This window comes from Gnatocerus cornutus, chromosome 10, assembly GCF_029298725.1.
Source record: "Gnatocerus cornutus isolate USDA-ARS CGAHR chromosome 10, icGnaCorn1.1, whole genome shotgun sequence".
NCBI classification, from domain to species: Eukaryota; Metazoa; Arthropoda; class Insecta; order Coleoptera; family Tenebrionidae; genus Gnatocerus; species Gnatocerus cornutus.
The window spans coordinates 3,809,112-3,825,585 of record NC_142242.1 but is presented as its reverse complement, the minus strand read 5'-3'; the positions used below and the strand labels follow the sequence as shown (position 1 = coordinate 3,825,585).

General features: G+C 33.5%; 4 protein-coding genes across 5 annotated transcripts; 3 read left to right on the top strand and 1 right to left on the bottom strand.

The window, feature by feature from the left end:
• The first annotated feature begins 1,614 nt into the window (after positions 1-1,614).
• Positions 1,615-3,445, top strand: LOC148167250 (mitochondrial outer membrane protein SLC25A46-like). Its single transcript, XM_088047437.1, has 5 exons — positions 1,615-1,974; positions 2,020-2,302; positions 2,349-2,405; positions 2,452-2,869; positions 2,923-3,445. The coding sequence occupies exons 1-5, from the start codon at positions 1,815-1,817 to the stop codon at positions 3,235-3,237; spliced, it is 1,233 nt and encodes a 410-aa protein (XP_087903563.1). The 5' UTR covers positions 1,615-1,814; the 3' UTR covers positions 3,238-3,445.
• A 1,823-nt stretch (positions 3,446-5,268) lies between these two features.
• On the top strand, positions 5,269-5,685 carry Akh (Adipokinetic hormone). The gene is made up of 2 exons (XM_088047850.1): positions 5,269-5,498; positions 5,549-5,685. Exons 1-2 carry the CDS (start codon positions 5,334-5,336, stop codon positions 5,591-5,593), a joined length of 210 nt encoding a protein of 69 aa, XP_087903976.1. The 5' UTR covers positions 5,269-5,333; the 3' UTR covers positions 5,594-5,685.
• A 6,587-nt stretch (positions 5,686-12,272) lies between these two features.
• On the top strand, positions 12,273-13,666 carry Polr2M (RNA polymerase II subunit M). Of its 2 annotated transcripts, XR_015770887.1 has the most exons (4): positions 12,273-12,764; positions 12,817-13,138; positions 13,196-13,326; positions 13,523-13,666. XR_015770887.1 is itself a non-coding variant. In XM_088047770.1 (3 exons), exons 1-3 carry the CDS (start codon positions 12,676-12,678, stop codon positions 13,592-13,594), a joined length of 483 nt encoding a protein of 160 aa, XP_087903896.1. In that variant the 5' UTR covers positions 12,274-12,675; the 3' UTR covers positions 13,595-13,666. The 2 variants fall into 2 exon arrangements, 1 of the variants encoding a protein (XP_087903896.1); XM_088047770.1 differs by lacking the exon at positions 13,196-13,326 and having other exon boundaries at positions 12,274-12,764.
• Positions 13,620-16,134, bottom strand: LOC148167247 (E3 ubiquitin-protein ligase KCMF1-like). Its single transcript, XM_088047769.1, has 5 exons — positions 15,915-16,134; positions 15,690-15,857; positions 15,497-15,639; positions 15,222-15,448; positions 13,620-14,746 (listed from the first exon to the last, which is right to left on the bottom strand). The coding sequence occupies exons 1-5, from the start codon at positions 15,928-15,930 to the stop codon at positions 14,047-14,049; spliced, it is 1,254 nt and encodes a 417-aa protein (XP_087903895.1). The 5' UTR covers positions 15,931-16,134; the 3' UTR covers positions 13,620-14,046.
• Positions 16,135-16,474: the final 340 nt, after the last annotated feature.

Here is a 16,474-nt window from a genome sequence, read left to right as displayed (position 1 = left end):
TAACATTGGACTATTTAGACTAACCTTAGAAACCGCATGGACATTGATCCATTTAGGTAAAAATGAATGTTTAGGAATAAATCTTTCACTTTACCATTGTGCTATTGATGATGCATAAATTGCTGATATTCACGTTCTTCCCTTTATACAGAAATATCCTAATACAACTGTTGTAGAAAAATGCTGTAAAAAAACTATGCCATGTGTAATTTAATACTTCTATATGTATAAACCTCAATAACTCCGAAACTAAGACAGATAGAGAGATACGGTTTTTACTATCGTTTTTCTCGTGCTTTTTTACATAAGAATCATATGTCACTCTTGAACATAGGTCTACAAAAAATTAAATTAAATGCGTTTAAAGTCTCGGTTGCTGAATCGTTAGTTTCTATATGTATAAACCTCAATACCACCGAAACTAAGACAGATAGGAAGATTCGGTTTTGCCCATCGTTTTTCTCGCGGTTTTTTATATAAGAATCAAATGTTATTCTTGAACGTACGTCTACAAATAACTTAGTTATAACCGTTTAAAGTCGCGATTAGTGAATTTTTCGTTTAATATGTATGTAGTTATAGACCTCGATAACTCCGAAACTAAAACAGAAACATTTGGTTTTTCCAAATTTTTATTTTAAGGGAAACTGTTGTTTATATTCATGAGTACTCATTTTGAATAGCTAACTTTAGGGTCATGATTTGTCAACATTTTTGAGCTTTACGGCAAATTTAAAAAAATGTATGTTTTGAATTGTACTAGGAATGTATCTTTGCGTCTTAAAAATACGCTGTTTTACACATTCCATTTGGTCCTTTCTTTGTGATTCTTACTCTCGGTCCATCCATGTTAACTATTAGATTTTCTTATAATTATTCTCAATTAATTTTAAAACTTTATTTAAGAAGTAGAGTAAACTCTCGATAATTTGAAACTCAAGGGATTTGGCAAAAAGTTCAAATTATCGAAAGTTCAAAATATTAGTGTGATTCAAATAATTGAGAGAAAGAGAAAAAAAAATTCAAATAAACGAGAGTTTAAAGGCAAACAGACAATAGTCAGAATACGCATACCAATCAGAGAAGAGAGCGTAAAATCCACTAACTCCACTTTGACAAAATATCGTAAAATTTATAGTTTTTAAGCTTTTAATTCTTCTGGTGAAACCGATTTATACTACGACGAAGTTTTCAATAACCCTTTATTAAAAACCTAAGTAAAAAAATGTAAAATTTGATTTTAAAGCGGCAATGGAATTGTTAAGAATGGCTTATTTAGAAGTTTTCTTGTAGACCCACTAGAAGGACTTCAAATTAACGAAAGTTCGGGAGAGAAAAATTCAAATTATAGAGTGTTGGCGGGAGAAAACTTCTCGATTTTACTTCAAATTATCGAGGGCGCCAAAATACATTGAAATCTTTCAACTTATCGAGAGAAATCGAAGGGACCGGAAAAAAACTTCAAATTATCGAGAAATTCAAATTATGGAGGTTCAAATTATCGAAGGTCTACTGTATATAATTTTAAACAGGGATTTTTTTAAGCCCCAAAAGATGGAAATTGTCTGTTATGGAAAATGTGTGCATAATACTCTCAACTGTCACAGGTCTGTGACTTTTGTCAAAACGTCAAAGTCAAACCAGTCAAACGTCAAACAAATAAAGCCGTGGCAACTTTATCGAGCAAAACTTCCTTAATTTGAATACACGATGGGTTTGCTTTGATTCAATCGATTTTTTATAGTTCCAATCGTAGTTACATCACTCGATAATACGAGAATGTTTTTGGTCAAGTGAAAAGTGAGGTTATAGTAATGGCAAACCAAAATAATGTAGACTTAGATCTTGATCTGAATTCTGACGACGAATTAAACCACTTTAAATCGTCGAAACGTCAGATAACCCATGAAGAGTTTTTGCGAAATCGAGATATTATCGCAAATTTTCCCAATAGATACTATCAAACACAAGAAGGTAAATTTGTCGTTGCTGCGAGCTCTACTGATGTTGGTGTTTTAGAAATAGTGTTAAAACGTCGAATTGGGGCTGGGGTGGCATTTGTCAGTTTGGTTGCTGAGAATTTGTTGAGTCACCCTTTTCAAGTGTTGAGACGACAATGCCAAGTGCATCACACTTCACAAAGGTACCATTTGTTGCCGTTTACTTTGGTACCGACCGTTTATAGGTTACACCAGCACCAAGGCCTTACTACGCTATGGAAAGGACTCGGTTCCGTCTTGTTAGTCAGAGGTATTTCCTTAGGAGTTGAAGACTTAATTTCAAAAATAACGCCATGGCCAAAGTAGGTAACACAACCATTTGTTTTCGTTCTAAAATGAGCGTTTTAGGGAAATTCGATGGCACAGTAGTCTCAAACAATTCCTTCAACACACTCTGCTAAAATGGTAACTTCAAATTAAGTGAAAGTGGTCATTACACTTTTGATTTTAGCGTGAGTCTGGCTATTGTCACTCCATTTTATTCAGCCTCGTTTGTTGAAACTGTTCAGAGTGAGATCGCCAGTGAGAAACCCGGGATTTTGGATGTTTTTAAAGAAGGGTTTATGAGACTTTTTAACTGGAATGGAGGCGCCAAAGGTCGAATGTTACCCATCTGGGTGTTAATAGTCCCCACGATCACGTTAGGACTATCGAAATATTTATTCACAATGATGATAAAAGGGGTGTCGGTACGGCTCCTCCACACGAGATACAAGAACAAACATGAAGCCAATGGTGCATTACCGAAAGATATATCGCACTCTGTCGTTCTACAGGATTTGGATGTGACTGCATCCCTTATTGCCAACATTGCGAGCGACATTGCCTTCTTTCCTTGTGAGACGATTATTCATCGGCTATATTTGCAGGTACGTTTGATTTTAACCACGATACTGTTCGAATTTTTATATGTTGTTTTCAGGGTACAAGGACGATAGTAGACAATTTAGACAGTGGTCGTTCAGTGTTGCCAATCTTAACAAATTTCGCGGGTGCGATGGATTGCTATGAGAGTTGCCTGGCGTCTGAAGGGACTCTTGGTCTTTACAAGGGTTTTGGTGCTCTTCTTATGCAATATGCCATCCATATTGCGCTCATACAGGTCTCAAGATTTTTATTAACTGAGTTGGGAAGTTTGATTCATAAACCTAAGAAACAGCCAACTTTACCAACTGACATTTCCCCAGCTGCTCTATCTAACTTATCAGCCACACACAGGTCATACCTACTTCCATAACTAGTCAATTTTGATGGATTTGTAGTGAGTTGGAAATGTTCTTGGAGATGACAAATAAGTTATTGGTGTTGATTGACACTCTTTTGACTTCTTTATTTGCATGTGAAGATTGTTGAGATTTTTTGTTATCAGTAAAAGATGTTGAAGTTGTTATTTTTTGCCGATTGTAGCTCCAAGGTACATACAATAAATTTGTCAAAAAATATAATTTATATTGATCCTTTACCCCAGGAACCGGGAACGCAAAATCTTTTAGATGTAATTTTTCTGATATTTTAAAAATTTTAGAACAGTTTTGAATTATTGACATTCTACTTACTGACCTTTAAAATTTCAAAATATTGACAAGTTGCTATTATCTAATCTATTATGCCTACATGGTCTAAAGCAGATAAAATAAGAATATAGTATACAACGGTACAGTAGACTCTCGATAATTTGAAATTCAAGAGAAAAATTTCAAATTATCGAGAGTTCAAAATAAAGAGTTTAAAGGCAAACAGACAATCAGGCGTTTTTACGTGACGTCACAACCCCCCACTATTTCCGCCTGTGGACAACGTGTATTACAGTTTCAAATAGAATTTGCTTCGAATTTAGGTTTTTTGGCCTCAAAACCACGAAGTGGCTAGTAATTGATTAATACAATAATACATGCAGTTGTTTTGTGTGATATTTGATCAAAATATTGACTTATTTGAATTATAACTAAAAGTTTATATAATTTTCAGGAACAGATTAAATGTCTTTATTGTGTTAGAGACAGCTCATTGATAAAATTTATTGAACAAAAATCCTGTCTGACTAGTGCAACATGCACTAGTATGAATCTTACTTTGAATTTTTTACTTTGGATTTTTTTGTTAAAAAATAATTGATTTTGATCAGTAAACTGCAATCAAGAAAGTGTCATAGTCGTAGATTTTTACCAAAAAGTGATTTTAACTGAGCTTCTTTCTAAATATTAGACTATTGGAGGAACAGAGGAGCAGTCTTCCAGTATTAAAGAACCAAATATTTCAATGAATGATGTAAAGGTATAATTTATTGCTTTATCCATCATTGCTAGTGTATGGCAAACCGACGATGGAGAATAAAAATGGTTTTATGTTCTAATAAGAAATGCACCATAAAATGGTCATACAACTGTCTCTACAATTAAAGAAGGTTTCAAAGGGAAACATAAATGGTTTTGTAAATTTTGAAAATAAATAACCAAGGGTTAAGATATTATAAACGTTATTTTCACTAGAGTTTATAATAATTGGAGGGTTAAGGTTAACTAGGGCATTTCAGGGAGTTCATCCAGTGAAGATTCAAAATTAAATTATATGTGTTTCGTATTCATAGATGTTATTTAAACTTATTAGAAATGAACATAAAACACTATAATACTATATTCTCTGCAAAATTTGGTAAAAGCAACAAATGAAATCACAAAAAAATAATTTATCAAATTGCTTCCATACTGTAATTTTAATTTTTTTAATTTAATATAATAAAAAACAAATCTGTTGATAAATTCTTTACATAGATATGTCATGTCATTACGTTTTAATAAGAGAAATTTGTCTGACGTGAATTTCGTCGATTTATGTATTTAATGCGTTTGCGCTTTATTAGGTCATTAAAAGTCTTTTATTAACGTTCTAATATATTGAAGATACAATAAATAGCAAAGCAATAAATCAGAACCAACAAAGATATAAATAAAAATTGTACTTCAATTTTGCTGCTTTCAACGGCGTCTGCCTCTGAAACTTCATTTTTATCATCAATGTAATTTATTTAAACATTAATTTATTGGTTAAAGTGATTTTCACTCAACTTATGGAACTTCCCACCCTCACAGTTTGTCGTGTAACAAAAAACGGAAATGAGAAACTTACAAAGATTCTTCGCGACATTGCCCATCTTTGTATTGTAGTTACATTTGCCGCAATGTTTACCGAAGGGCTTCTTCAATTAATTCAGTGGGTGGCGTTGTTTTTTCAATTACCCAGTAAAAGCTGAGTATAAAAGACCAATATAGTTCTTCGGAAAACCATTCAGTCATCAGCGTTCACAGTGGATTTTGTTCGCAACATCTCAATAAAATGTATAAAGTGTGGTTTATGGTGCTCTTAATCGCTTTCGTTGGAATATGTTCAGCTCAGTTAAATTTTACCCCTAATTGGGGGAAACGTAGTTCGACAGGGACCGAATCTGACAATTGCAAGGAATCTATGGATACTATTATGCTGATATATAAAATAGTCCAGGTCTGTAATATGATGTGTATGTTATCGTTATTCTTTGGATTGTTTTTCAGAATGAAGCACAAAAGCTAGTTGAATGTGAAAAATTCTCAAATTAACCAGGAACTGATCGTTTTATGCCCATGTGTCACTCTATTTTATCTTAGAAGCATTATGTAAAAATTATGGTCAATAAAAGTATCATTACATAGTTCATTTTTTATTTATTATCTAATTATAAATTGGAAACTACAAAAAAAACTAATACATACATTTTGTATGGTTACTGCCCGAACGTTGAGTATTGAATGCAACGTGTGCAAGTAATAAAATTAAGTGGTAAATTTCTTTTATTGCTTAACCCTGCAGGTTGCTATTACACCGATTTCACCCTAATTACACGCTATACCCTGCAATAATTACACCAGTCAATAAATTTTGGCGCAAACAGTTGTACTGGAGAAGTGAAAAGCCATTTCTAAACTGTTCCATCAGGTCCGGATTTTTTTAGTTCTACGGTACAACAATTTTCGCAAAAATTCATGACTAAAACTATCCAAACTTCTGATATCGAGATCTCGCTTATTTTTTAAAGTAAATTTAAGTGATTATACATCAGTGTACGCAGAATTTTCCGCCGATTCCAAATCTGGAATTTAAATTCAGATTCGACAACGAAAAACTGAGTTATCGCCGATCAAAGTTTCAGAAAGTTGATTTTCATTTTTCCTAATTTTTTCTAATTTTTAAAGTTAAATATCTCGGAAACTATTTGAGATATTGAGATGCGGTTTGCGCCATTCTTTTTCTCGGCTTATTTTACGTTAGAAAATGTTATCAAAAGGCCAAAATTCGATAGTGGATTTTTCGCAAAAAAAAAAATCCGACTCAATCGATGAAAATTTTTCAATTTTTTTAATATTGGTCATAACTCGTAAAAGATTTGTCCGATTGATCTCAAATTTGGCCAGTAGATAGATTTCGAGCTTCTCTTTCGACTGATGTATAATTCAAAGCTATTAAAACGTCGTTTTCATTTTGAAAACATTGATTGAAAATCACCCTAAAATGATGTTTTCAAAACAGTTTTTGGCCATTACCTCATTTATTTATTAAGCAAACTCAACAAATTTGGGTCTCATTTTACGCAGAATTTCATGCTGAATCCAAAAATATGATAATTTTTTTAAATTTGTCAATAAATAACGAGTTATGGCCGTTTGAAATTTTGGGTTGTCGCTAGAGGGTCAAATTTTCGAAGGTTCGAAACAATTCATGCTCGATATCTCGGAAACTATTCCAGATATTGGAATGCGGTTTGCGGCATCGTTTTTCTCGCGATTTTTTACATAAGAAATCGTTTTTAGATTTTCCAATAGTCGAAATTTGCAAATTTTCGCGAAAATTCATGATTAAAACTATACCAAAGTTCTCATATCGATATCTCGCTTGTTTTTTAGAGTAAACTTGAGTTATTATACATCACTGAACGCAGAATTTTACGCAGATTCCAAATCTGGGATTTAAATTCAGATACGACAACAAATAACTGAGTTATGGCCGATCAAAGTTTCGGATAGTTGATTTTCATTTTTTCTCATTTTTCCCAATTTTCAAAGTTAAATATCTCGGAAACTATTAGAGATATTGAGATGCGGTTTGCGCCATCGTTTTTCTCGGCTCATTTTACGTTAGAAAAAGTGCTTAAAAGCCCAAAATTCGATAGTCGATTTTTCGCGAAAAAAAATTGCGACTCAAACGATGAAAATTTTTCATTTTTTTTAATTTTTGGCCATAACTCGCAAACTATTTGTCCTATAGATCTCAAATTTGGCCAGTAGATAGATTTTAATCTCCTCTTTCGACTGATGCATAATTCAATGCTATTAAAACGTCATTTTCATATTGAAAACATTGATTGAAAATCACCCTAAAATGATGTTTTCAAAACAGTTTTTGGCCATTACCTCGTTTATTTATTAAGCAAACTCAACAAATTTGGGTCTCATTTTACGCAGAATTTCATGCTGAATCCAAAAATATGATAATTTTTTTAAATTTGTCAATAAATAACCGAGTTATGGCCGTTTGAAATTTTGGGTTGTCGCCAGAGGGTCAAATTTTCGAAGGTTCGAAACAATTCATGCTCGATATCTCGGAAACTATTCCAGATATTGGAATGCGGTTTGCGGCATCGTTTTTCTCGCGATTTTTTACATAAGAAATCGTTTTTAGATTTTCCAATAGTCGAAATTTGCAAATTTTCGCGAAAATTCATGATTAAAACTATACCAAACTTCTCATATCGATATCTCGCTTGTTTTTTAGAGTAAACTTGAGTTATTATACATCATTGAACGCAGAATTTTACGCAGATTCCAAATCTGGGATTTAAATTCAGATACGACAACAAATAACTGAGTTATGGCCGATCAAAGTTTCGGATAGTTGATTTTCATTTTTTCTCATTTTTCCCAATTTTCAAAGTTAAATATCTCGGAAACTATTAGAGATATTGAGATGCGGTTTGCGCCATCGTTTTTCTCGGCTCATTTTACGTTAGAAAAAGTGCTTAAAAGCCCAAAATTCGATAGTCGATTTTTCGCGAAAAAAAATTGCGACTCAAACGATGAAAATTTTTCATTTTTTTTAATTTTTGGCCATAACTCGGAAACTATTTGTCCTATGGATCTCAAATTTGGCCAGTAGATAGATTTTAATCTCCTCTTTCGACTGATGCATAATTCAATGCTATTAAAACGTCATTTTCATTTTGAAAACAATGATTAATAATCACCCTAAAATGATGTTTTCAAAACAGTTTTTGGCCAATACCTCGTTTATTTATTAAGCAAACTCAACAAATTTGGGTCTCATTTTACGCAGAATTTCACGCTGAATCCAAAAATATGATAATTTTTTTAAATTTGTCAATAAATAACCGAGTTATGGCCGTTTGAAATTTTGGGTTGTCGCCAGAGGGTCAAATTTTCGAAGGTTCGAAACAATTCATGCTCGATATCTCGGAAACTATTCCAGATATTGGAATGCGGTTTGCGGCATCGTTTTTCTCGCGATTTTTTACATAAGAAATCGTTTTTAGATTTTCCAATAGTCGAAATTTGCAAATTTTCGCGAAAATTCATGATTAAAACTATACCAAACTTCTCATATCGATATCTCGCTTGTTTTTAGAGTAAACTTGAGTTATTATACATCACTGCACGCAGAATTTTACGCCGATTCCAAATCTGGGATTTAAATTCAGATACGACAACAAATAACTGAGTTATGGCCGATCAAAGTTTCGGATAGTTGATTTTCATTTTTTCTCATTTTTCCCAATTTTCAAAGTTAAATATCTCGGAAACTATTAGAGATATTGAGATGCGGTTTGCGCCATCGTTTTTCTCGGCTCATTTTACGTTAGAAAAAGTGCTTAAAAGCCCAAAATTCGATAGTCGATTTTTCGCGAAAAAAAATTGCGACTCAAACGATGAAAATTTTTCATTTTTTTAATTTTTGGCCATAACTCGCAAACTATTTGTCCTATAGATCTCAAATTTGGCCAGTAGATAGATTTTAATCTCCTCTTTCGACTGATGCATAATTCAATGCTATTAAAACGTCATTTTCATATTGAAAACATTGATTGAAAATCACCCTAAAATGATGTTTTCAAAACAGTTTTTGGCCATTACCTCGTTTATTTATTAAGCAAACTCAACAAATTTGGGTCTCATTTTACGCAGAATTTCATGCTGAATCCAAAAATATGATAATTTTTTTAAATTTGTCAATAAATAACCGAGTTATGGCCGTTTGAAATTTTGGGTTGTCGCCAGAGGGTCAAATTTTCGAAGGTTCGAAACAATTCATGCTCGATTTCTCGGAAACTATTCCAGATATTGGAATGCGGTTTGCGGCATCGTTTTTCTCGCGATTTTTTACATAAGAAATCGTTTTTAGATTTTCCAATAGTCGAAATTTGCAAATTTTCGCGAAAATTCATGATTAAAACTATACCAAAGTTCTCATATCGATATCTCGCTTGTTTTTTAGAGTAAACTTGAGTTATTATACATCACTGAACGCAGAATTTTACGCAGATTCCAAATCTGGGATTTAAATTCAGATACGACAACAAATAACTGAGTTATGGCCGATCAAAGTTTCGGATAGTTGATTTTCATTTTTTTTCATTTTTCCCAATTTTCAAAGTTGAATATCTCGGAAACTATTAGAGATATTGAGATGCGGTTTGCGCCATCGTTTTTCTCGGCTCATTTTACGTTAGAAAAAGTGCTTAAAAGCCCAAAATTCGATAGTCGACTTTTCGCGAAAAAAAATTGCGACTCAAACGATAAAAATTTTTCAATTTTTTTAATTTTTGGCCATAACTCGGAAACTATTTGTCCTATGGATCTCAAATTTGGCCAGTAGATAGATTTTAATCTCCTCTTTCGAGTGATGCATAATTCAATGCTATTAAAACGTCATTTTCATTTTGAAAACAATGATTAATAATCACCCTAAAATGATGTTTTCAAAACAGTTTTTGGCCAATACCTCGTTTATTTATTAAGCAAACTCAACAAATTTGGGTCTCATTTTACGCAGAATTTCACGCTGAATCCAAAAATATGATAATTTTTTTAAATTTGTCAATAAATAACCGAGTTATGGCCGTTTGAAATTTTGGGTTGTCGCCAGAGGGTCAAATTTTCGAAGGTTCGAAACAATTCATGCTCGATATCTCGGAAACTATTCCAGATATTGGAATGCGGTTTGCGGCATCGTTTTTCTCGCGATTTTTTACATAAGAAATCGTTTTAGATTTTCCAATAGTCGAAATTTGCAAATTTTCGCGAAAATTCATGATTAAAACTATACCAAACTTCTCATATCGATATCTCGCTTGTTTTTAGAGTAAACTTGAGTTATTATACATCACTGCACGCAGAATTTTACGCCGATTCCAAATCTGGGATTTAAATTCAGATACGACAACAAATAACTGAGTTATGGCCGATCAAAGTTTCGGATAGTTGATTTTCATTTTTTCTCATTTTTCCCAATTTTCAAAGTTAAATATCTCGGAAACTATTAGAGATATTGAGATGCGGTTTGCGCCATCGTTTTTCTCGGCTCATTTTACGTTAGAAAAAGTGCTTAAAAGCCCAAAATTCGATAGTCGATTTTTCGCGAAAAAAAAATGCGACTCAAACGATGAAAATTTTTCATTTTTTTTTATTTTTGGCCATAACTCGCAAACTATTTGTCCTATAGATCTCAAATTTGGCCAGTAGATAGATTTTAATCTCCTCTTTCGAGTGATGCATAATTCAATGCTATTAAAACGTCATTTTCATTTTGAAAACATTGATTGAAAATCACCCTAAAATGATGTTTTCAAAACAGTTTTTGGCCATTACCTCGTTTATTTATTATGCAAACTCAACAAATTTGGGTCTCATTTTACGCAGAATTTCACGCTGAATCTAAAAATATGATAATTTTTTTAAATTTGTCAATAAATAACCGAGTTATGGCCGTTTGAAATTTTGGATTGTCGCCAGAGGGTCAAATTTTCGAAGGTTCGAAACAATTCATGCTCGATATCTCGGAAACTATTCCAGATATTGGAATGCGGTTTGCGGCATCGTTTTTTTCGCGATTTTTTACATAAGAAATCGTTTTTAGATTTTCCAATAGTCGAAATTTGCAAATTTTCGCGAAAATTCATGATTAAAACTATACCAATCTTCTCATATCGATATCTCGCTTGTTTTTTAGAGTAAACTTGAGTTATTATACATCATTGAACGCAGAATTTTACGCAGATTCCAAATCTGGGATTTAAATTCAGATTCGACAACAAATAACTGAGTTATGGCCGATCAAAGTTTCGGATAGTTGATTTTCATTTTTTCTCATTTTTCCCAATTTTCAAAGTTAAATATCTCGGAAACTATTAGAGATATTGAGATGCGGTTTGCGCCATCGTTTTTCTCGGCTCATTTTACGTTAGAAAAAGTGCTTAAAAGCCCAAAATTCGATAGTCGATTTTTCGCGAAAAAAAATTGCGACTCAAACGATGAAAATTTTTCATTTTTTTAAATTTTTGGCCATAACTCGGAAACTATTTGTCCTATAGATCTCAAATTTGGCCAGTAGATAGATTTTAAGCTCCTCTTTCGACTGATGTATAATTCAATGCTATTAAGCGTCATTTTCATTTTGAAAACATTGATTGAAAATCACCGTAAAATGATGTTTTCAAAACAGTTTTTGCCCAATACCTCGTTTATTTATTAAGCAAACTCAACAAATTTGGGTCTCATTTTACGCAGAATTTCACGCTGAATCCAAAACCATGAGAATTTTCAATTTTCGTCAACAAATAACTGAGTTATGGTCGTTTGAATTTTTGGTTGTCGCCAGAGGGCCAAATTTTTGAAGGTTCGAAACAATTCGTGGTCGATATCTCGGAAACTATTTCAGATATTGAGATGCGGTTTACGCCATCGTTTTTCTCGCGATTTTTTACATAAGAAATAGTTCTTTGATTTTTCTACAGTCGAAATTTGCAAATTTTCGCAAAAATTCATGACTAAAACTATGCCAAACTTCTGATATCGATATCTCGCTTATTTTTTAAGTAAATTTAAGTTATTATACATCTGTGTACGCAAAATTTTCCGCAGATTCCAAATCTGGGATTTAAAGTCAGATTCGACAACAATTTGACGTTCATTTGAAATCCAAGACATTGCGCATGCGGAGCGTTTTTCATCGGGTTTCTGAGTCCGGCGATTTTCGAGCACTCTGTGCGTTCTTAGCGTGGCATTTATGAGCGCTCAAAGTCAAGTGACAGAAAGCATTGCGCTTCTTTATGAACGCTTTTGTGTCACATTTTACACGGAGTGATTTTTATGAACACAACCCTGCTCTATTACAAATTTCGTTCAAAATTTATTGACTAGTGTAGTTTGAGGCCCCCGATTTCAATTTCCTTGCGACTTGCAACTAAAGCGCCACCTCGTGCACAAAATGCGACAATGCAAAGTGTCCTCTAATTTTTGAATATGGGAGATTGATAACATAAGTTCGTCGAAGAAATACTATTTATATACTCTCCTTTCTCTATTTTCAATGTAATTTTGAAACAAAATTTGAATCGTTGGATATCAAAATTATTATGGCATCACAAGAACCTAACCTCACAAAACTATCTCTGGAAGAACTGGAAGACTTGTATGAACGACAGAAGAACATTCTTCAAAACAAGTGATTGGTATTACCTACGCGTGTATTTGATTCTTAAAGTACTTTTTTTTAGAAAACGAATTGCTCATTTACCTGACAAAGGTAAACAACTGGAAGAAAAACTGAAGAAAGTCGAGAATGAGTTAAATTTGCGAAGAAATATTAATGAGCTTGAAAAAGTTAAGATCTCATCCTTGAATTATCAAGAAACGAATGTTTTGACGGACAAGTATGTTCAGCACATGTGTCATTTAGAAAAATCGACACAGAAAGAGCGCTACAAACCATTTTCAACACTTGTGGCAAATCCTAAAAATAAGATTGAAAAACCCACACAGTTAATACCTTTAGTTGAGTCCATGGTATTGCTAACAGAGCAGGCTAACAAATTACCTGTAAGTGTTTTTTAACAACAGCTTTGATTTAAATGAATGATTTTTTTTTTTTGAAAGACTGACGGCCAAATTAAAGTCCTACAGCTCTTGAACGACATTGTAATCCCGGACAAAAAAATGTTGAACTACTAAGAGAACGTTATAACTACCCCAATACAAGACACTCAAAAATTATTAACTTACAAGGGGTAAGCTGTGCTTATGTCAATTTTTTTTGTTTTATTGTCATTGTTAAGCGGTTAAACCGACAATAATCATTACGCCTACTTTAAAAGCCTGTTTTAAACAGCTTAATCTTTGAAAAAATGTTGAAAAGACTTGTGCCACATTATTTTGGCCGTCACTGTACTTTGTCTTAAAAATACTTTTTTGTCTTTTTTTCAGATTGAAAAGGTAAAGAAAGTCATAGAAGGAACAGAAATGAAAGACGAAATTAATTCAGAAGACTTTGAATAAGAGCGCTTATAATAAACTGTACGGATGAAATTTTCAACAAAACTGTATTTAAATAAATTAACAATTTTTAACATTTTCATGAATACAAGAAGTAATTATAAACATTAACTACAGTTGCATATGGTAATAGGGAAAATAGCCTCTGGCTAAAAACTCGCTTTAGTACCATGTCTTTGTCTGAACTTGACTAGAATTCTTCACTGTTGCAATACACTAATATGGACCTCAAATTAGCCAGTTGAAAGACAAAAGACATAATACTAAACAAAAATAAAATTTACTAAAAGCAACAAATTAGAATAACTATAGGGTGGTTGAGTACCAACTGAAAAATGATGCTTTTTGTCTAAAAATAGTCAACGTGAAGCCGAGTATTTGATAGAAATTTTAGTCGCCACTTTAGACTAACAGAGGTGCAAAATTTCGTTAACAAAACAATCTGATGAAGTAAACTATCTATCACTGATATTTCTTCCATTACCATTATCAATGGTGACCCTATTGGCTTCTGCTCTTCTTCTAGCGTTTTGGGCATCAGATCTTGCTCTACCCCTCAAAATAACATTTCCTTGTCTAACCGGTCTGTTAGTACCATCTTCAGTTCCTAATTCAGTCTTCATTGCAGCATCACCAATTTTCGACTCAATTATAGTCGCTCCGCTATTTTCTTCATCTTTAGCTTGCACAACCGACGATAACACCAACTCCTGCACAAACTGACTTCTATCCTGCTTAGCCAAGTCAGTCGTTGACTGTAATGACAATTCCTCCAAAAGTCCAATCAACAAGAACTGAGATTGGGGAGAAGGCATTGTTGGAGCGTTCGCTTGCGGTTGTTGAATCAAAACTGGGCTCGGATTCAACATTAAAGTAGAAGTTCCTGAATTTGATGAGGCATGGGATTCACGGAGAGACGTTTGACTTTGAGTTTGACGTCTTGGAAAACGTTCTAATTGTTGTCTAGCTGCGTTAACTTGTTGACGTTCTAATTGAAGTTGCATTTGAAGTTGCTGAAGTTGAGTTGGAGTACTGCTATTCGTATTACTAGCGGATCGACGAACTCCTGATAGTTGAGACAACAACTCTGCGATTGGATCCACGGTTTCCCTTGATGAAGGAGAAAGCGAAGACAAGCCACCAGAACTGAACACACTGTATAAACAATCAAAACAACATTTATTTAGATCAGTGATGCACACCTTTAACACCAACACCTTTCAACAAATTCAAGTTTTTAAGGAACACAAAAATGTGCGTCACTGGTGATTCTTAATTTTTTATGACTCACCTGCACCTTCAACGCCATGAAATTGTTAGTTTCAATAATTTCAATTGATTTGTTAATGAATCAACAGAGCTGCAGTTTGTTTTTTGCTGATATACAGTGACGGCCAAAATAAAGTGGTGCAGCTCTTGAACGACATTGTAATTCAGGTCAAAAATTAAACTATTGAACTACTAATAGGACGGTATGATAACTACCAATTCTAGGCAATTAAAAATTATTAACCTACAAGGGGTTAGCTGTGCCTACAATGTAAAGGTTTTTGGCCTACTTTAAAAGCCTGTTTTACACAAGACTTGGATCACTTTATTTTGGAGGCCATTGTATGTAAAGTTTATTCACCTGAAATGCATATTGGACCTCCGCGGCCTAAGCGCCGCCGCTCCTCGTCCCATATGGGTGGCGTTATGTGGGATACGTCGCACATTGTGTCGTGTTCCTACGGGTTCATCTAAAAATGAAATTAGATCTCTAGGACCAGTACGATGTTCTAAAGTCAAATGTCCAGCAAAATCATCAGTCATTAGATTAGGATCACCTCCAGGCATGGCAGCACACAGTGGACAAACCTAAGTCGCTCAATTAACGTAAAGTTTAAGCAAAAAAAAGATACTTACAACTTCAAATGAAGTATCAACGTGTTCACTTGCTACATGCTCTTGCAAAGTTACATCAGTAAAGCCCATGCGGGAACAGTAAGGACAGGTATAAGATTGGGGAAGTTCTAAGCTAGACAGAGCTTCGCCTCCATAAAAAAAGTCTGAAAAGTTTTAAGTAGTTGCCAGTTTGGAATGATTAAAATGAGCTTACCAAAATCAGCCCTAGTGATAATGCATTGCATAGGATGGTCTGTAGTATGTCTTGTATTAGTAGCACCTCCTTCATAACACGCCGCACACAAATCATAATCGTAACAAATTAAACATTTGTATCTACGGCCCCTAAAGTTCCCAATCAAACATGAATCACAGCTTACACCTACAAGAAAATTTTATCCAATTGCAATGACCACATTAATGCAAGGGTGCTCTTTACCTTCATGACGACTCATGGCGATATCAGTTCTTCGTTTCTTACATCAAATTTCGCATAGAATTTTCGTAGTTTTGTAATAATTGATGAATTGACAAAATTAAGAATAACAATTTAGAACTTGTCGGAAAAACAAGTGAAGAAAAATGACAGATCAACTATCATAACTATTTTACACAATTTTACCGGCGAACCAATGACAGCGAGTCAGCGCCACCAGCGCCCACTTGCAAAAAATGGTGTCAAACGGATGACGCGCCAAATTTAAAATGGTCAATTAGATTTCCGTTTTTTTCTGCTTTTTTGGTACGTCTGGCAGGTTTTTCTATTTTTCTGCATTATATTATGTTAATTAACTCTTGTTTTCTATTTATTAAATTGTTTCCAGTTTTATTATGTGTAAAACTTATTTCATGTCTTTTTTAAGCACCAAAGGGTGATACTCTTTAATTCTTCATCTTTTCCTTGGCTTCCTACCTAATTCGTTGCTTTTTAATTTGTCTTCTAGAATCTCTTGATATTATTTATGGTATATTTTTAGTTTAAAGCTTTTTACATTTTGA

Coding starts and splice junctions, on each gene's coding strand:
- LOC148167247 (XM_088047769.1), bottom strand. Junction 15,640..15,689: donor TATCACTAGGGCTGATTTTG/GTAAGCTCATTT, acceptor AAAACTTTTCAG/ACTTTTTTTATGGAGGCGAA. Junction 14,747..15,221: donor AGGTCCAATATGCATTTCAG/GTGAATAAACTT, acceptor TTGTTTATACAG/TGTGTTCAGTTCTGGTGGCT.
- Polr2M (XM_088047770.1), top strand. CDS start 12,676: ATGGCATCACAAGAACCTAACCTCACAAAACTATCTCTGGAAGAACTG. Junction 12,765..12,816: donor AAGAACATTCTTCAAAACAA/GTGATTGGTATT, acceptor ACTTTTTTTTAG/AAAACGAATTGCTCATTTAC. Junction 13,139..13,522: donor AGCAGGCTAACAAATTACCT/GTAAGTGTTTTT, acceptor TCTTTTTTTCAG/ATTGAAAAGGTAAAGAAAGT.
- LOC148167250 (XM_088047437.1), top strand. CDS start 1,815: ATGGCAAACCAAAATAATGTAGACTTAGATCTTGATCTGAATTCTGAC. Junction 2,406..2,451: donor CAACACACTCTGCTAAAATG/GTAACTTCAAAT, acceptor TTTTGATTTTAG/CGTGAGTCTGGCTATTGTCA. Junction 2,870..2,922: donor TTCATCGGCTATATTTGCAG/GTACGTTTGATT, acceptor TGTTGTTTTCAG/GGTACAAGGACGATAGTAGA.
- Akh (XM_088047850.1), top strand. CDS start 5,334: ATGTATAAAGTGTGGTTTATGGTGCTCTTAATCGCTTTCGTTGGAATA. Junction 5,499..5,548: donor TGATATATAAAATAGTCCAG/GTCTGTAATATG, acceptor ATTGTTTTTCAG/AATGAAGCACAAAAGCTAGT.